The sequence below is a fragment of the Phodopus roborovskii genome, unplaced genomic scaffold (genome assembly GCF_943737965.1).
Source record: "Phodopus roborovskii unplaced genomic scaffold, PHOROB, whole genome shotgun sequence".
NCBI lineage: Eukaryota > Metazoa > Chordata > Mammalia > Rodentia > Cricetidae > Phodopus > Phodopus roborovskii.
The window spans coordinates 13,730,156-13,751,671 of NW_026126433.1; the positions used below are offsets into that span (position 1 = coordinate 13,730,156).

Consider the following 21,516-nt stretch of genomic DNA (forward strand, 5'->3'; position numbering starts at 1 on the left):
CTATTGGCAGCTTTTCAGTCTTTCCAGCAAGAGTTCCAGTTCTGTACTTGTTGGGATATTGTAATATAAGTGTATAAACAGAACATATTGAAATGAAAACAATTTAAGCCATGAGCATTGCCAAATTTTACTATGATGGGCAAAGGACATGGCTATTGGATACAGCAATTAGTCTGCCCTGGTTTCCTTTTCTATAAAAAAAAAAATATATATGCCAGTGATCCTCATATTGAGTTGTTTAGAAGATTATGTGAGATAAATATGCAAAATGCTCAGAATATAAATGGTAAATAACTTCCAAAATTAAAGTATTTTATGAGACTTCTTTGGTATTTCCTTAATGGAAAGCTGGGGGCACGTACTGTGAAAAACAAACAATCTGATCTTGAGGATCTCTAGCTATAGATAGGCAAGTGGCAATTAAGAGTTACAAAATGGTCAGTGCTGTGATGATATTATCAACCCATTATTGTCCACTGAGGAGAACTCTGTCAACTTTATCATAAGTAGATAGGTTCCTACCAGAAGCATGTCAGCCTCATTCTTTTTCATCCAGAGCATAAGCCAGATGTTTGCTCCGTACTTTTCTAAGAATCAGTGGTTATATTCTAGGTCAAAAGGAAAATTTCACATAATTACCACTGAACCTTTAATATTGCACAAAATCATCTACTGTTATTAGTTTGTATGTGAACCTCAAGATGCATTCTTAGGATGAAAATTTACCTCAGTGTTTTAACTATTGCATATATCAACATTTTAACCAACTGTGCATATCCAGGAGTACAGTACATATCAGTAGTAATCAGAAGTCTCATTGTTTAGAATTTCATACACATGTTCCTGGAGTTTTCTTTCCCACCAGGTCCCACAAATACTTGTGAGCCCCAAATAAATGCACAGATGCTATATTAATTATTAAAAGGTTGCCCAATGGCTAGGTCTTCTTATTGGCTAGTTCTGTCTTAATTGTTAACCCATTTCTATTAATCTAAGTATATTCACCTCTTCTTGGCTTACTGGAGAAGGGCCTGGACCTGTTCCTCCTTCCTCTGCCACATGGTATCTTTTTGCAGTCTCCCTCTGCCAACCTTTCCAAGAAATCTCCTTGTTTCCCAGCCCGCCTATCTTCCTGCCTCTATTGGCCAAACAGTTTTATATTCATCAACCAATAAGAGAAACTTATATACAGAAGGACATGCCCCATCATACACATTTTAAATTAAAATTGCATACACATTTTAAAGATGCCAAAATTCTTTGTAAATTTTCTATTCCATGATAAAATGCCAACATTTGCCTTTAGAAGAAAAATCTGAAGTTATTTAATAGAGTTGAATTATTGGTTGAATAGAGGACAAGGCGACATTTGTTATGGGGCTTAAACTGGACATTATAAATATTTGGTCATTATATTTTATACAGAAAATATGCAGCATTAAACGAGCAGAGTGAAGTCTGGTAAGGGATGAGGTATCCCTTTCTATTGTTGTTATGGTCACATATGAAAGGATGTGTGGTTCTATGCGAATGGAACAGGTTGTATCTTGCCAAGATCATGGAAGTGCTCTTTTGTTCCCTTAGAATATCTGAATGAAAGATTTTTGGTTCAAGAGAAGTCATTGTATGATCCAGAAGTAATAAGTCATAGTCATTTTGAAGTGAAGGGAGGTGGAAGGTGCATGTCTGTGAAAGAGAAATCCCCAAATATTAGAACAACAAGTAATGTTAAAGAACATTTTTGTACATGCCAAGCATCATGCTAAGTAATGTGCATGTTATAGCTCAGTTAGCCATTGCAACCACTGAAGGCAGTAGGAGTAAATGTTTCCTATTTCTCAAGGGACTGAAAGAAGTACTAGGTTACATTAGCTGTAATAGGCAAATTTATGGGGTGAGGACCTGGTAGTAAGACATCAGTTTGAAGGCTTGCTTTATAGGTGCAGAGGATATAGATTTATTTCTACACCTAGAAAGGTTTCTGCATGGACCTAAGTTTAAATTTGCCTAAGACAAACTAAAACAAAAAAAAAAAAAAAACAAAAAAAAAAAAAAAAGGAAAAACATTTTATGTATTAAAATTTCATAGACCTTCATGGAGGTGTTGAAAAAGGAAATATAGAGTCAAAGTTAATGCAAAGAACTTCCATATTGCATTGAACAAAACAAAACAAAACACATCAAAAACAGTATATTGAGAAAAACAATCATGAGAACAACAAGATTGGCTTATGACAGTCAATTTTGTGAAAGTGACTAGGAAATTTTTGATTAGCTGCCAAGAGCAGTTTAACAGATTTTAGTTTGGCCTCTATTCCTGTGTGGCTGATAAGAAGAATTTTCCTTCTTGTACAAAGGGAGCACCTTTCATACAGAAATATTATCTACCCTGCATTCTAGAACAGGTAAAATCAAAGGTCTTTCTGTTTTCTATTATGTTTCACGCATTTTCTAGCTCAAAACAAAGCCCTCTAAATAGCCTGCTTCTGTGAGGGATATAGTTTTTCGGGGTAAGCCACATCTTTGTATAGGAAAGAACATGTGTTTACACTCAATGGACATGGTTTTGTGGCATAGAACTTAGTAACTAGCCCTTTTTTCCTACTAATAATTTCAAATTCATATTTGTTCTCAAATTTTTCCATTTTATATTGCCCTAACACACTAGGGAGAAGCTTGAAAGGGGTCTTATATAATACAAAGCTTACAATTGAGGGGAACAGTTGACTCCTGTGGTATTTAATGTGGTAGGGTAACTACTATAATTGTGTCTGTTAAGAAATTATTATTAATTTAAGAAACATATTTAAAGTTAAGATCTGAAGATTGCCCTTAGAATGGAAAATAAACTATGAGGATCTGAGAATAAGTATTTATACAGTTTGTACTACAACTCTCATATCTAGTTTTGTGAATTCACATATTTCATTGGTGACCAGAAACTATCAACATAATCAGTTTTTTGTCACTCAGAACAGAATAATATGTTTATTTTTATTGATTTTCATTGTTATTTTCATTACTATCTAACACTTTTCTTTGATTGGGGGAGTCCTTCTTTATATGTGCTTCTCTTTCTGGTTGATGAATAAAACACTGGCTGCCCAATATTGGCAGAAAGCTAGGTGGGGCTAGGAGATGAGGAGAATCCTGGCAAGAGAGGAAGGAGGTCACCGAGAGATGCCAGGTGCTCTGTGGTAAGAAAAGGCCATGTAGAAATACATAGATTAGTATTAATGAGTTAATAATTAAAAGAAAGCTAGCCAGTAAGAAGCCCTAGCCATCAGCCATCAGTTTACTAATTAATATGTGTCTGTGTGCTTATTTGGGACTGAAGAGTGGCTAGGCCTAGTGGGACAGAAACTTTAATCTACAAAAAGATGATGAGGGTGTCTCCTTCTTTATATATGTTTCTCTTATTGGTTGATGGATAAAATACTAATTGAATAATAGCTAGGCAGAAAGTATAGGCAGGGATATAAGACAAGAAGAATGCTGGGGAGAGAGGCAAAGAGGCTCTGCTGAAAGATGCCATGTAGAAACTGGGAAGATGGGATGTGCCAGGTGTTCTCTGGAAAGATAAGGCTATGTAATAATAAATAGATTAGTAGTTATCTGTTAAAATTAAGAGAAAGAGAGCTAGCCAGGAAGAAGCCCTAGCCTTCAGCCAATAGTTTAATACTTAATATGTTTTTGTGTGCTTATTTATGGTTGAAGGGTTTGGTGGGAAAGAAACTTTTGTCTTCAGTAATTTACACTACAATATCAGTTTTTACTTCAGATATTGGATTTGGGAAAGGAGACATAAAATGTCTTATAGCTTATTGAAGTGACATTCAAACACCATATATATACATATATGAACATATATGTATATGCATATGTTCATATATGTATATATATATATATGCATCTATTCTTGTATACTTGCATACACATACCTGTATGACAAATATGTGTATTGAATCTGAACAGGTAACCATGAATAAGTACACATACATGTACATATCTTAAAATGTATAAATGTATATGCAAGCAATAACAACAAAAATAGCAAGAATGAATAAGAAATAGTTTCCACATGCTCTCATGCATAAGTCTTCTCTGAGCTGATGCTTTATGTGCTCATAAAACCACAGGAGGGTAAAGTGTGTGGAGCTTGTTGTCCTCAAAGATTTTATTTATTCAGAACTGTAGAATAATAGCAATAGCTTTGGTTATAACTCTTCCTCATCTGCATCTGGGAATTGAAAAACAATTTTCAAAATCCATAAGAAAAATAAAGAAAATATTTCTGTTTCTGGAGGTGAGTAGAGAAACTCAAAAAATATATACATTTAAATTTTTCTCCATTTATTTTTGTGATTCAGAGCAACTATATGCTTTCTTTTGTTCCTACCAAAATGCAAATGTTTTTGAATTTGTCTTCTCCAAGTCCTAAAAATACCAAAATTCTGTATCTTAAATATTACATATATGACATTGTCCTATGTTTAGTAAGACTGTAAAATCATCTTGCAGATTCCCTGCCACTGTCTGATTTGGGCTAAGGACATATTCTGCTTCAAGAGGTACTGATCTTTGTGTACCTCACAAGTCACTGAATGGTATTGGTTTGAGGATATCAGATTAATATGTCTGACAGAACTTTCACTGAGTATGGAACAAATATCAAGTTCACATGTGCCAGCATGGGTATTTCAAAGAATGCATGAACATCTTTCCTCTCAACTTAATTCTATAGTTCCAAAGGGAACAACTCAGAGGCAATCGCATTATTATTATTTTTTGTGTAATTAAATGTTAAAATTCCAGAAATAAGACTGTAGACAAAGAGAAAAGCATTAATTGTAAAAGTCAATAGCAATAAAACTTTTAGATAGTGACACTTAGATCTTGCAAAATGATTTCTAAACATACCTAAAATATAGTTATTAAATAAAATATATGTAAATTTTAATTATTTTTAGTTTAAGTTAGTTAAGAACAAATTGGGTCATTTCTTTAAAAAGAAAAACACAGTCTAGTACAATTAGTAAAAGAAAATTTCAGCAGTTATTTAATGAATTCATATTTTATAAGTAGAATAGACAAAGGACTTACTATATAAAATTTAGAAGAAGTCAATGGAGTGGTACCAACTGATTTATAGAAAAAAATCATTATGAATTTCTCACTCATTTTGATAATTTGCATAATATAGCCAATTAACTGAGAAACCCATGGCTGGTTACCAAGAAGATGGACTAGTGGATCGTAGTGAAGCAGAGTCTGTATACAGAAATCTAGAAAATACTACCCTCTTTTCCTTTGGTTACCCAAACAGTGTCTAATTTACCTTGCACATAGACTGTCAATCCATGACCCTCTTACACTAGAATTCAAGATGAAGTTACATCTTGTTGAGAAGGTTAACATTCTTTGCAAATCCAGCACAGACTTAATCAGTAGATGTTAAGATGTTTGAAAGAGTAGTTTAACTAAACATTTGCCAATGGTATTTTGGACCTTTCTCTAGGTATTATTCAGAGAATTACAACTCCAAATCTCTTTAGTTGTATAAATCGCATGGGTAATACATGATCCTAAGCATTCTAGTTTCCAGTTCCTCACTCTAGCACAAAAAAATGGGCACTTGCAAAGCAATCTGAAAGCTGCTTTGTCCTTTGTCTTCTACTATCTCCCTTCCTTTTCCAGCAATCTTCCCATTTGTCTTTTCAAATATAATTCAGTGATACTTCATGTATCAGTTACTACTCTTTATTACTCTTCCAAAACATTCAGGGTCACATTGATGGAATCATTATTTCCTGAATATTTAATGTTACTGTTTTTAAGTGTTAATTAAATCAAGCATTCTATATAATTAAACATTTCTTTGGGAAAAGTGGCTTGGGGACAAAAACAAGATCTCTTGCTAAATGCAGAACTCACTGAGGACCTGGGAAGTATGTGTCATGGTATAGTTAATATATAGAACAGAAGACAAAAAAAAAAAAAAACTATGGAGTCACACAAGGCATCTAGAATTTGCTGTGTTTACATCTTTTCAGCAGATGTTTTTACCCTTGTGTATGTGTGTATTGTACATGTGTATGTATATGCGTATGCGTATGTGTGGGTGATTATGGGTATCTGTGTGGCTGGATTCTCAAAGTCCAGAATTTTCTATAATGTCTATTCCACCTTATCTAAGCACAGTCTCAGTAAAATCCAGAGCATGTAGACATTGCTAGTCTAGCAAGCCAGCTGGTTCTGGAAATCCCCATCCCAGAAATCTGAAACTGGATCACAACCGGGCTATTGTGCCCACCCAGGAATTTCAAGAGTCTTCAGGATCTGAACTTGGATCCTCAAGCTTGCATCACAAGAGTTTAGCAGTGAGCCATCACCCTATCCCACTAAGCAATTTGAAGTGTCTCAGGATGTTCCAATTCACACTAAATTTAATAACCTCTGTGATAATATTATAGAGCACGAACACTGAGCATAAAGCAGAAAAGTTCTCTATATTAGAGGAGCAATATGAAGGATGATTCTATAAAGAACATTGTTGAAATAAAATTTAAAAATCTGTGCGTTGCTGTTTTGAAATGATTTTCAAAGTCTAGATACAGAACTTCCTTCTCAATGAAGGAAATCTTTGGAATACAGTCACAAGCAGTTTCTGTCTTCTCCCCCACAATAAGCAAATACATTCAGCTGCTTTGTACCTTTATTAGAAGACAGGTGTGCTGTCTAGCTTTATGTCACCTTGATACCTTGACACAAGCTAAGGTCACTTTGGAAGAAAGGGCCACAATTGAAAATATGCTTTTATGAGATTGGCCCATGGGCAACCCTTTGGTGCTTTTTCTTTATTGAAGATGTGGGAAGTTCCAGTTCACTATGGGCAGTACCATTCTGAGGTTTTGATCCTAGGTGCTATAAGAAAGCAAACTGAGCAAGTCATGAGGAACAAACCATAATGAATGCTATTCTATGACCTGTGCATCAGTTCCTGTCTACAGGATTGATTACTTTTCTATTGCTCTGACAAAACACCATGATGAAAGCAACTTTATAAGAAAGCATTTTATTGGGATAATGGTTTCTGATGGTTAGAGTTCATTCTCGTAGAGAAAAAGCATGAAAGCAGGAAAAGCATTTGTTGGTAAGGGGGTGTGGGAGTATTTTATATTAACATTTGGAATGGTGACAGCATTTTGAGGCTGTAAATTGACCACCATTTAAAAGTGGTACACCTCTTTTAAAATGGCATACCTCTTAATCCTTCTGAAACATCGTCACCAGTTGGGACAAAGTATTTAAACATGTGAGCCTGTAGATCTATAGCCATTCTCATTCAAACTAACACATGGTTCTGCACTGACATCCTTAGATGATGTAATATAAACTTTAAGAAGAAATAAATTCACCGCCATCCCCACCAGTTTCTTTTGTTCAAAGTTTTTTACCAGAGTAACACAAGTCTAAGACAATAGTCATAAAATATAGGCTAAAATATTCTTATGACATAAAACCTTAAAAGTCAAAGGCAACTATTTGAGGTATATGATGGTTAATATTGATCACCAGTTTACGAAAATCTAGAATCACTTAGGAGGCAAGCTTCTAGTTATGACTATGAGAGCATTTCTTTTAATATAGAAATTTCCTTAATCAGTAAATGAGTTGAGAAAATCATCCCTAAATGTGTCCTTCAAAATTTTATGGGCTGCAGTCTCAAACTGCCTCAAAGAGGAAGGAGTGAAATGTTCAGGAATCCATCTTAATGCCTTCCCAAATGAGATGTAGTAAGACTAGTCATCTTACAATTCTGCCACCATGATATTTCATGTAAAATGTGAGGCAAAATAAATGGTACTTTTAAATTGTCATTTCTTGCATTTCGTTGTTGCAATGAGTAGTTAAATAAAACAAGGTAGTGTCAGATTATGCCTGTGAGTTACAGATCAAGAGTCTTGTTGGGAGAGGCAATACTGAGAGAGCAGTAGTGTCATACGAGAGTGGGAATTTATGCAGTAGGGACAATATGGGTTTTCACAAATAAGTGTCATCACCCGGATTTTTATTCAGGAGGATCTTACTCAAACTATGACAGTTTCCTTCCTTTGTTTCTTTTCTTCTTCCCTGGTTCTGATTATCTTTTCATACTTCTATAAAATATTGCGTCAAACATGAAACTACAGGTATACTGTACACATAAAAAACTGCATGAATATATTATTAATCTGAACATGCCTATTTCCTATTGTCATAACCACATAGATATTGTGTTTTAGTAGTTTTGAGAACACTTTCACCCTCTGATTTTCTTGGCCTGTAGATGGATGAGGCTCTTCATTTAGAGTTTTCAAAGTCTAAAATGACATTTATGTTGTTATGTAAATTTTGAGTTTGTTTTCATATTCTAATTTTACAGAATCAATTAAAAGTTGTCTATTTCATAATTAACATTTTGAAAAAATTTTCATGGTTACAAAAAATCAGGTATTTTACTTAAGTATTTTATAAATTGCATGGCTGTCCTAATGACTTACACATAGTAAACAAGTACTTCAAAATACTGGCACAATAAATTGTTTATACACTCATATCTTCAGATTAAAAGGAAATGCTTTTATTTTTCCTGCTCCCAGTAGTAGGGACTGAATGTAGGATGTCATGTAGACTAAGTAAATCTTTACAGATGACGTCCATTTTCACTGCAGAAAATTTATTCCTGAACCCAATAAATATAGCAACAGAGTAACACATCAATAATTGTCAGCACATTTACTCATTAAGAAACACTATAAGAAAATTGACTTGAAATAAAAAATTAATTCTCTAGTTTGTGAGTGATTTTGCACTAGAATGCTTGTGCATTAAAATGTATATATTTGAAACACTTGATAACAGTGTACACAGCTTTTCTGTCAATCACTATACTTGGTGTGTACTTTCCTTCTAAAACAATTAGGCAAATATTACAATTTCCTGATGATTTTGAAGTGCTTATCTTAAATAACACAGTTGGTATCAAAGAGTCTCACAACACTTTGAATCCAGAACAGTGTTTTAAAAATAATTATTTAAATTCATAACAAAGTATATCTATACCTTAAATAACTTTGAAATTGATTAATTTGACTAATTATCTCCCCCATAATAATTTAAACTATTATAAAAACACCAAAAAATTAAAATGACATATAAAGTTGTCCATTTAGTGCTTGGTATCAGCAAACTTATTTTGGTACCCTTAATATCTAACATAGTACCTAAAACTCATCTTAGAAGTTTAGTATGGGCTGCTGAGTAGAATGAGCAAATCTAATAATATTGGTTGAATGACTTATTTATTTAAATAGATATACCTAAACTGTGAACTATTGTATTTAGAACAAACTTCCTCAAAAAAATAATTCACATTTTTCTCATTATATTTGAATATATGTGAAGATAAATGCTCATATATTTTAGGTTCCATTGGCCCGAGTATTATTGACTATCAAAAGTAAAGGAAGCACCTAAAAAGACGTAAAAGAAAAATTGTGAACATATGGGCTATGAAATGTAAAGAAAAATATGCCTACTAATTATCATGAGCCTATGGGGTATTCAAATAATATTGTTCTTGACAGATTTATTAGCTCTTATCTCCTTCCTATAAAAAAAAAAAAACACTTGAGAAGAAGCAATCTCAAAATGGGAAGGGACTCCTTTTTGTCTTACAGTTTTAGAGTTGTCCATTGTGGTGGGGAAGTCACATTTTGTCTATAGTCAGAAAACAGAAAACAATATATGTCGTGCTGCGCTCACTCTCTTCTTTTTAATTCAGACTGATACTCCAGGCCGTGGAATGGTGCTGGCCACAGAAAAGGTCATTTTTACCCTCTCAATTTATTCAGTCTAGAAAGTCTTTGATATGTTTGAATGCTTGGTAACCTAATCTAGAAACCATTTCATAGGTTTTTCAACTAGAATTGTCACCTAGATCCTGCTAAGTGTGCAATCAATATTATCCATTACAGAGAGTGACAGATCCTATCTATGGCATTCAAAATGGAAACATAGATGGTTCCAAATAGGAAAGCAATGCAGTTGTGTACATCTTGACATGTAGGTTGTGAATCTATACACTTGTAAGTAAGATGGAAAGAAAATTGCATCGATTAAAATGAGAGTAAAAATGCATGACTAAAGACATGAAAGCAAGGAGAGTGCTCAGCAACTTCAGCTTCTAGTCCAAGTATGGGATTCTAAGAGTCACTAAAAGCTTGGTCTACCTTCTCTCTCCCTATTTGGATTCACAGAAGATTCTTTGTGTGCAGACATGTTTATCTCTGTTGACAACTCAATGAGCTCTGTTATAGAGAGACTCTTTCTCAATCACATTAAAGGATATATTCTTAGAAGAGAAAGTAGAAGGTACCCTTGAACAAACTGGTATAGAAGACCGTTTCCTGAACATAATTCCAGTAGCACAGAATATCCCTTATTTGGGTCTTTACTTCTGGATTAATGGTTTTTCTTTTTTTCTTTTTCCCCCTCCATGGGTCTCTCTCTCTCTCTCTCTCTCTCTCTCTCTCTCTCTCTCTCTCTCTCAACTAAGTGTGGTTCAACACCTACTAATTTTTTTCTTTTAAATTTTTTTCTTATTTTACATATTGATACTAGTTCCCTTTCCCTCCCATCCTGCCATACCCACCAACTCCCAACCTGGCTCCTAAAGGGAGTATGAGGCCTTCCAGGTGGGACCATCAAAATCAGTCAAGTCATTTGGAGTAGGGCCTAGTCCTTCCCTCCTGTCTTAAGGTTAAGGGAGTATCCCACCATGTGGAATGTGCTCCCACATTCCTCTCCTGCACCATGGAAACATCTTGGTTTCGCAGTCAGAGGTCCCATAACTGCCAAGGACTTCTAACAGAGACCCACATGCACGGGGTCTGGATTGATGGAAGTACTTAGATTAACAGAACTAGCCAATAAGAAACAAATAACTGGCCAACAGCATTATATCAAATACAGAGTCTTAGTGTGGTATTTGGGGCTGGTGCGGTGGTGGGACAAGACCAGTGGCCGGCAGAAGAACCTACTCATTACATTCACTTGTTTGGTAGGCATTACCCCAAGATATTTTTTGGTGTTTGTGGCTATTGTAAAGGTTGATGTTTCTCTGATTTCTTTCTCAGCCCAATTATTGTCTGTATATAGTAGGGCTACTGACTTTTTCTTCTTAATTTATCTTGTATCCTGCCACTTTGATGAAGGTGTTTTTCAGCTGTAGGAGTTCCTTGGTAGAGTTTTTCAGTCACTTATACAAACTATCATATCATCTGCAAATAGTGACAGTTTGAAATTTTCCTCTCCAATTTGTATCCTCTTGATCTCCTTATGTTGTCTTATTGCTTTAGCTAGAACTTCAAGTACAATATTAAAGAGATATGGAATGAGTGGGCAGCCTTGTCTTGTTCCTGATTTTAGAGGAATTGCCTTAATCTTCTGTCCATTCAGTTTGATGTTGGCTACTGGTTTACTGTATATTACTTTTATTATGTTTAGTTATGTTCTTGTTATCTGTTATTTCTTCAAGACCTTTATCATGAAGGGGTGTTGGATTTTGTCCAGTATTGGTCTCCTTTTTAGTTAAGAAAATTTATTTTTAAGGAACCTCAGTTAAGCTGCTTCAGTAATTATTTGTTTTTATTTTAAATTCACAAAGTTTTAAACCATTGGATAATATCTGTTAATATTGGGCTACAATGATGGTTCAGTGGATAAAGACCAGTGGACCTAAATTTGATCTGTAGAATACACATAGTATAGTGGAAGAAGAGAATTAAATGCCACATTTCATCTCATCTTCATGCTTGCATTGTGATATGTGTAATGCCCCTCACAATGAGCCCAAAATTGTGTGTGTGTGTGTGTGTGTGTGTTTGTTTGTCTGTGTATATGTAAATATATATTTATATATGACAGTAAAAATATTTCCTAGGTTTATAGTATATTAATTAACCTACACACATTTAAAACCTCAAACATTTATTAACTCTTAATGGTAAACAGGTTCACAATCTTATCCTGCAGCTTTTTGAGAGATTTGCTGTGGTAGGTTAAAAGAAAATGGCTCCATAGGAAGCCACACTATTAGAAGGTATGGTTTTATGGAGTAGATGTAGCCTTGTTTTAGGACATTTGTCATGATAGGAGTGGGCTTTCAGGTCTCTTAATGTTCAAGCTAGACTCCCTGTAGCACAAAATTGCCTTGGCTTCCTGCAGATCAGATGCAGAGCTCTCATCTCCTTCAGCACCATTTCTGCCTGCATTCCACCATGAAGATGATTGACTAAAGCTCTGAAACTGCAACCCAGGCCCAATTAAAATTTTCCTTTATAAGAAAGTTATCTGCATGTAGGTACTTGATCTGTTTGTGGAGCCCCAGCAGTGGGACCAGGACCTGTCCCTGGTACATGAGTGACATTTTGGAATCTATTCCCTATAATGATATGCTTTGCTCAACCTTGATGCATGGGGGAGGAGCTCTGTCCTGCCTCAATTTGATATGCCATGCTTTGTTGACTTCTGTGGGAGGTCTTACCCTTTCTGAGAAGTGAAGATGGGTAGAAAGGAGGTAGGAGGAGAAGTAGGAAGGGAAATTGTGGCTGGTATTTAAAATTAAAAAAAAGATAAATAAAATAAAACTAAATTTTAAAAAAGTTGCTGTAATCACGGTGACTCTTTACAGCAATAGACAGCCTTGCTAAGACAAAAGTCAGTACGAGGGACTGGAGTATTGTTGTAATGTGCTTTTCATGGTTTTGTTTTAGATGAATTTGGACATTGGTACTTTGTGTTAGGAAAGCAGGGGAAATCTGTAAGCATTGATTAATGGACCATACCAGTAGGATCATGGAAGACAGTGGTGGTAATTGTGATTTGAATTTGGGGCCTGGCTTGAGAGGTTTTAGAGGAAAAAAATTTTAGTATGTTGCCTACAGGTCATTCTTGTGATATTTTGGTGAAGAATGTGACAGAGGAAGGCAAACTTCCAAGTTTGATGTCAGTCTTGTCTACAGATTGAGAGTCAGGACAGCCAACCTTAGCCAGTGAAGACAACCACTGACAACAGAATTTTGTTGAAGATGTAATTTAGCAAGGGGCCATATTCCAACTCCAGCAAGCAGCATAACTTGATGTCTTCAGCCAGCTGGTTCAAGCTTTAGACAATACAGAAAAGGCTTATTATAGAATTTTTCCCTGTGACTAAGAAAAGCCTGCCACTAGCCATGTGTGATCTTAGATAGGCCATTGTGTACAGCTTTGAAAGTGAAACCTAGATTGCCTTGGAGACCTGATGACAGATTAAGAAGGTACATGAATGCCTGAATGAAAGAATAGCAGTTATTTGGGGCACACTCACACACTTAAGGTAAATAACAGCTGTGGCCTTTTGTCCCTGTAGGTACAGGATGATGCCATATATTATGTTGAGACCAGAGAGCTAGAACTCTCCTCTTTATAAGGGATAATGTCTACACACCAAAAGCATATCCTAAGACCAGTACCACAGATATATTGGAAGAACAATTTGCCACTACAGAGAACCTGAGATTTTGGACTTGCAAGAGTTGTGGGATACCTGCCAAAGAAAGCTGCTAACAGGGAGTAGAACCAGCCCAAGGGAAAGAAACATGTTGTAGTCAACAAAGCTCAAAGTAGTTGGAGATCCAACATCAGGCATCAGACAGAGAGATGCAGAGTTTGGAGTTTGCCCAGCTGGTTTGGGGTTTGCTTTGGTCCAGTATTCCTTCACTGGGCTCTCTTCCCTTCAAGTTGTAATGGTAATGCCTATCCTGTGCCATTACATGTTGGAAGTGTATTATCTACTATTTGATTGTGATTTTACAAGATATTAGAATTAAGAGATTGTAAGAATCTCAGAAGACACTTTGAACTTCAGATTTTTAAGTAGGTTTGAGACTGTTATAGACCATGGGGATTTAGAAGTTGGACTCAGTACACTTTTGCATTATGATATGGCTACAAGCATTTGGAGGGCAGGAAGTGGAATGTGGTGGTCTGAATGAAAATGGTCCCCAAGGGATGTGGCACTGTTAGGAGATGTGGCTTTGTTAAAGAAGGTATGGTCTTGTTGCAAGAAGTATGTCATTGTAGAGGCATACTTTGAGATTTCATATATGCTGAAGCCATGGACAGTGAGACAATTCACTTTCTGTTTCCTGGTGATGATGTCTCTTCAAAGAAATGAAAACCCTAAGTAAGACACTTGTTATGGCCGTGTCACTGATACAGCATATGAATATTCTTGTTCCCATCTAATTGTATCTTAGTCACCACTAAGTGATAACTCCCTGTCCTTCACTATCCCTTTTTCTACTGCCTTGGGTGGGCTCCATTGTAATTTCAAAACCTGTGAGAAAAGAAAAAGTTAAATTTTCTTGTAGAGGATTTACTACTCCTGGAAATGGGTCCACTGCATCTTAGACCAAGGCAGTCTGATGTCTTGGGGCTTAATTAGACTCACTGTCATATATTTTGAACGTGATAATATAACATGTTTTCCATCTGTATCAAAGATCTGTAGCCAGTGTGGGGTAATATTATGTATTTCAGGACACCAGGCTGGGTTATGAGGCAGGAGAACTGTTCCCATTGCCATAGGTAGTTTGTGCTGCTCCTCTGTGCTTCAGGGAACTGGAGAGATCTTGTCCACTAGGTGAGCTCTTGCTGAAACATGTCTCAAAGTTCATTTGCCACTTTGCAATGGTCATCTAAGTCTATCTAGAATAGTTTGCCCATGCAAAAAAAAAAAAAATTAAATCTTGAATCCAAATACAGTATCATCTAGAATGTTTTGCTTACACTGTTGTATTTAACTGATATGATGTTATGTTTGCTTCACAAAGGCATAATATCCAAGGGTATTGAATATGGAGTTGTTTATCACTCAAATAACTTTTTTCTCTTTTTAACTTTAGAGGGTTGGTTATAAATAGTAATGCAGTTCATAAAGGCATTTCATTCTAGTATCCTGTAATTTAACTGCAGTCATCTTCCTATCTTCACAGGTTCCATTAATCCTACTCATTCTCTAACTTCTATGTGTTTACTTTGATGTCCTACACACATTTAGGGTGAATACCAGGAAATTAAGCAAATATTCAAAATACTTCACCCATAGGGAAACACAGATTAAAACAAGATCGAGAATCAAGTTTATTTAGCAAGACTGCCAGAACTAGAAATACTTCAATTTGTATTAGGGGCAACACATTACTGAATTGAACCCAATAGCAAGGAAAGAAACCCAATAGACTCTAATGGGATTACATTAATTTAAAAGGCTCTGCATAGCAAAAAAAAAAAAAAAAAAAAAAAAAAAAGCTGTCAATTGCTTATAGAATGGGAGAAAATCTTAACTATATTTCAGTTAAGAGGTTAATATATCAGATATATGATGAACTGAAAAATATATATACACACATAATCAACAAATGAATCAGTGAAATACACAGACAGTTCTCAAAAGATAAAATGTAGATGGCTAATAAATAGTTTTAAAGTGTTCAAACCATACAATCATAATTAAATTGTGAGTTTCTGTCTCATCTTATTTTAAATATCTATCATTTAAGAAAACAGCACAAATTCTGGTGAAGATGAGAAGAAGAAAACCCTTATTAAATATTAGTAGAAATGTCAACTAATTAAGTCAATGTGGAGGTCTCAATCAAACAACTGAACAAAGCAAAATATTACCAGATAGCCCATCTGTAAACCCATTGGGTATACATGCTTCTACAGAGATAATTCAACTTCCATGTTTATCAGTATTCTTTTCACAATAGCAAGGACACAGAATCAGCCAGGCTACTTATTTAAAGATCAATAGAGAAAATGTGCCACATGTTTACAATACCCCTTGAATAAGGTATAGATAAAAATGAAATCACAACGTTTGTAAGAAAATGGTTGGAACTAGAAAGTATTATATTAAGTGAAGTAATCCAGGCCCTGATAGGACAAATATCATAGTTACTATGTCATATGCGGACCATGAAATGTAACTGTGAACTATACGGGTCCAGGTGGGACTCAATATTAGTAAAGGCAGGAAATGGGCTCATTGTACTGGAGAAAAGGGGGCTTCAAAGAGAAGAATAAAGGGAACAGCAAAGAGGGGGGGAGTGCCAAGGAGGAAGAAGTTAACTCAAAATAGTATGAAAACCCCAGAAGGAAAACTATTTATTATTTTGTCAGCTAATTAAAAATCAAGAAAATAACAGATGTTGACAGGATGAGGAGAAAGAGATGCTTATATGTTGCTTTGGGGAATATACATTTCTCCGGCCACTTAGGAAACCAGTAGAGATTCCTCAAAAACAGAATAGAGCTGTCATATGATAATTTTGAAAACTGAAATCAGATTTTAATTTAAGCCTACTATGTACTCATAATTATCTGAACATTCTCTATAATAATAAAAAGGTAGTCTCTTAAAGTTTAGAATGAAAAACAATTGAATTACAGTAGCAGTAGTATAGTCAGTAGATTCCTCTGAACTATGTTCAAGCCAGGAAAACTGAAGGCCTCCTGTGCTGGACAGATTTTACTGCAACTTGATTCAAGCTATGCTCACCTGGGAAGAGAGAATCCTAATCAGGAAAATGCCTCTATTGGACAGGCATGTAGATAATCCTATCTATTATACATTTTCTTGGTTGATTGATATAGGAAGGCCCAACTCACTGCTGGTGGTGCCACCCCTGTGCCTGTGCTCTTGAAGTTATTAGCCTGCAGGCGGAACAAGTCATGGCCATCAAACCTTAAAGCAGCATTTTTCATGGACTCTGATTCAGCTTCTTCTTTCAGGTTCCTGACTTGACTTCCTTCAATGATGAACCATGATATAGAAGTGTAAATGCAACAAATTCTTTATTGCCAAAGTTGTATATTGTCATGGTGTTTTGTCTTAGCAATGAAAACCATAACTAAGACATTTCTCTTGTTAACTGAGTCAACCTTAAAAGAGTATAAAAATTCTTTACCATGTAGTGTATGGCAGCAACATCATAATATATCCTTGGAGGATATGGCCAAGCAATAGAAGAGAAAGAAGGTGTAGCCAATATTAGAGAAGAGCTCTTCATGCCAAGAAAATACAATTTTTCAGATTTTATATGGGGTTGTGTAGAATTCAAATCTTAGTACCCACCACAAATATGTATTTGGAAGTTCCGGAAAGCAGAGGCAGAGAAGCATGAACAAACAAGAAAGTAACAATCTCATTCTTTATCATTGTGGACTTAATGCCAGGGAGAAATATAAGTAAATGCCATGCAATAGCCATCTTTCTAACTTCTCAAACTAAACTATCAACTTGTGATTTTATCAATTTTCTGTCTCAGTGGTCTTTCTGTCCAGTGCTGGTTTAAAAATAAAAACTAACCCCATTCTCTCATGTTTAGAAACTTGCATTGGGTTCCTCTTGAAAACAATAAGTTTAGTCTCTTTTTCTTGATAAGAAATACCTATGGGGGTAGCTCACTGTAGTATTACACCTGTGTTATAAAAAAAATCCAGTGTTAAGCTATGTTAAGTAGTATAACATTCTGCCTAAATACCTTTATCTACTGATGAATGAAGGACTATTAGACATACCATACCATACTCAATTTTTTTTTCCTCAAGCATCTGGATAGGTTACATGACACTGTTTAATTACACACTTCAAAACTGTAAAGGTATATTCTAGAGGTCAACCACACGTGAAATGAAAGAGAATAGTATAATTCCATTATTCAGCTTCAACAGTTATTTACTCACAATCAATTTGATTCTCCATGTACTGTCTATAATTCCAGTATCCACTCTCCATTAAAATCACTTTAAAGCAAAGTGTACACTTTTTATTTGCAGTTGGAGTCATTTTTGCTCTAGTAGGAATACTATGTGAAAGCCTTAAGATATTGCTGTTTCTTATAAATAATGGAGTCCTAGTTTCAGTTGCATTTCTGTAATAACATACGCTGATAAAAAAGCAATACTAGGCAGAAAGGATTTATGTCAGAATTCTTGATTAATATTCATGACTGACTGATCAAGGTGACAGAAACTTGCAGTACCTCAGTCTAGGAATGCTGACTTCAATAGAAGGATGGGTCTTCCCACATCAATAGACACAATGGAAACAGTTCTCCACAGATATGACCATAGATTAGCCTGAATGAGATAAGCCCTCAGTAAGACTCTCTTGGGAGCTGTGGCAAGTAAGCTTAAAAAAAAAAGTCTAAAATCTAACCATTACTACAAGGAAGCCACTGTTATCTACTCCTGGAGGCCAAGGATGCATGGGGTAGCTACTTTGGCAAAGCATTCTCTAGCCCATTGTGTTGATAAAATAAGGCCCAGTAACACTCTGCTATAGGTTCATGCTTTACCAGTTCTTTTTATTTGTATAATATACTGACTCATTTTTCCATACTCAACAATGTGCTAAGATACACTGTGCTATCATTTAACAACTCTATCCTCTATATTTCCTGGTAATTAGATCTAGAAGCTTAGCAAGAATCTCAATCAAATTTTTGGAAATCCCCTTTATGATATGCCTCAGCATTTCATGCTTCAATCAGGAAACATATACTGCCTGATGACCTCTGATCCTACCCATGAACCACATCTCTATGCATTCACTCATTATGTGTTGAAAAATAGTAATGCTGTATTATTTATAATTTCTTCATTATTTTGCAGACATTATTTGCTTTATTACACTATTTCTGATAAAGTTTTGATAGTTGTGAATAAACATTTACTATTTCATGTTTCTTTTAGAAATATCCTGTACCACCTTGATGGGAAGACAATCCAGTTTTCCATTCTCAAGGAGGCTTGGGAGCACTGCAGTCCGCTGGCATCCAATGAAACCTTTCAAGAGGCCCTCTCTGATGTGCTAAATAGCATTAATTCAGCTCAAGTTTCTTTTAAAGCAGGATTGGATGTGTTTGAGAATGTCTTGGTTGAAAAGAACTGAGAAAATACTCAGTATTTTTCATTTTTTAAAGTTTGTTTACTATTACACAGAAATGTCTCTGTTTTATTTTTTGCTTGTGTTTGTTGGGTTGGTTTTTGTTTTGTGTGTGTGTGTGTGTGTGTGTGTGTGTGTGTGTGTGTGTGTGTGTGTTTGTGTACCTAATTTTAAATTTACATGAGAAAGGACATTTTGCATATATTAAGTATTTTCTTATATCCCAACTTCAGTATGTAACAGCAATCATCTATTATAGAGAAATATGCTGTATTTTTATAAATAAAAAAAATCTGGTGGGAGGGTTAAGATGTTCTTGACATCCTCACCACTATGGACATGTGGAATGTGGAGGAATGTCAGCATTCTCACTTGTGAAATCTCCAGTGGCTGAACTTCTATGTCAGACATGGAGACCTGATGAGGTTTGAGACAACTTTTCTATTAACTCTTCAATATGAAGAAATAATGCGTTTTGAATGAGTAATTGATACCCTGATCCACTTTGAATGTTTCTATTTGAAAATGAATTTCCTCTTCTTGACACAGCTAGATGTAGTAATGCACTGGTTATGAAGTTGTATTTTGTAAGCACTAATGAAAAAAAGAGCCATAAACATTCCAAGGGGAAGAACCCCCAAGAAACTGGATAGAGCAATTTAAATGCAAATTTTTCCTGAGACAACAAGTTTTGAAAACCTTAAATTGGTTCAGTTGATGTTACGTGAACTTTAGCAATGCTGTACATTTGACAAGGAAGAGCACAGTTTTTACTTTACTTTCTCTTGTTTCTGATGTAATGACAGAAACAGGGAATAGGCTAATGTCTGCTCCTCCCCCTTACATCTTTCCTACAACCTCTTGTTATAAAATGGTTTTAACAGAAGCCTATATAACTTCAACGGAAAAATAGCACAGTTTGTATTTTAAAAGCTAAAATTTTCTTCAAATGCATCTTAATGTTTTATATGATTGGCTAAACAAACCTTACTATAAAAGAGATGTTTGTTTTTGTCAACAAATACTATAAATGCAGGAAAAAATTTAATACTTCTACCTTTGTTATCCATCACAGTGACAAAGATAAAAACAGTAAATAGGCATGCCACTTGTTAAAAAAAAATCTATCATGTAAGAGACAGACTTTGTATTTAGCACTTTCATTCAAGAGATCCACAATCCATAGTCCCTTCAAACTAAAAAATTCCTCCTTGTTATAGACAAGCAAAACTTTTAGCCTACATTTTAAACACACTTGTTTAAAAACTATTTTTCTTGTATTGAGAAATGCAGTTTGGCCTTGGGAATAGACCACCAGAATATTTCTTATGACATTACCTGCCAATTTCAATCCTGAAACAATTGGCATTACACATGCCAAGGAAATTCTGAGGCTACCTATGTGTGTTTCAGTCTTTACTTTTGGATGGACATAAAAGTAAGGTGAGTTAAAGAGAAAGCTAGAATTGAGTGAAAAGAACGAATCATCATTGACTTAGTGATTTAGAAGCATCAGCTCTTCCCAGAATTTGTAATATTTGTGTGCTAGAACCAGAGAAATGGGATAAATACCTAGACAATTCCAGCAGAAATATGTAGTCTCTGAAGTGCCTGTGTACATACACTTTCATAGGAGAAATGAAACTATATTGTATTTTTAAAATGTACTTATTTAATGTAATTATTTTAATTGTACCTGTTTGAGTGCATATGGTAAGGCAGCATATGGGTCTGGGCATTGCTATCCTGTTGCTGCTTCTTTCCCATCATATGCAGATATTAGCATGTAAAGGGAGACAGAATGCTTATACTGCCAGAGAATCAAATCTTTTCTCAGGGGCGTTCATCACCAAGTCCAAGGTCATGCAGTTATTTGTGTGAATGACAAAATACTTTTCATTTGGTGGATTATCATCTTAGATCAAAACCCTAACTTGTTTTAGTACAAAAATTCAAAAAAAGCATTGAGGACAATCACTGTCTTCTAGATTTTTTATTTAAAGATTTTGTGCATAGGTAAATCTAATCACACATGAGTCCTGTATTCCTTCTAAATATATTGAATTTGTTCTTTGAAAATCATAGTTAACCCTTCGATACCTATTTTATGAGACCATTTAAGAGAGCACATGAAAAGATTAAATTACATTTAAAACACAGTGTATCTGTGAATCCTACAGATGCTGCTCCACATTTTTGTTTTCACTGAGCTCTGAGATTTGTGTCATAGAATTACAGGTATGACATGATTACCTCAAGACTTCTTCAGATACATTGCATATTAAATTCCCCCAGAATTCCAAAGTAAAGGTATTACTGAACAAGGTAATGGCAGGTGGTAGGTGAACCAGTAGTATTTTCAAAATAATACTGAGACATCTAGGTATCAACTACTTCTCAATATACTTCATATAGCATTGTTCCCAGGAGGTAAAAAAATGTACACAATCCATTTTCCATGAAAAAGTGAACAT

General features: G+C 35.1%; 1 protein-coding gene across 1 annotated transcript in view; it reads left to right on the forward strand.

Moving 5' to 3' along the window:
* The window catches only part of Naaladl2 (N-acetylated alpha-linked acidic dipeptidase like 2), a 659,654-nt gene extending 640,606 nt beyond the window's left edge, over positions 1-19,048 (forward strand). Inside the window, exon 14 of the mRNA XM_051185714.1 lies at positions 18,850-19,048. Coding sequence (XP_051041671.1) covers positions 18,850-19,048 — 199 coding nt within the window. The remainder of the gene's footprint in view (positions 1-18,849) is intronic.
* Positions 19,049-21,516: the final 2,468 nt, after the last annotated feature.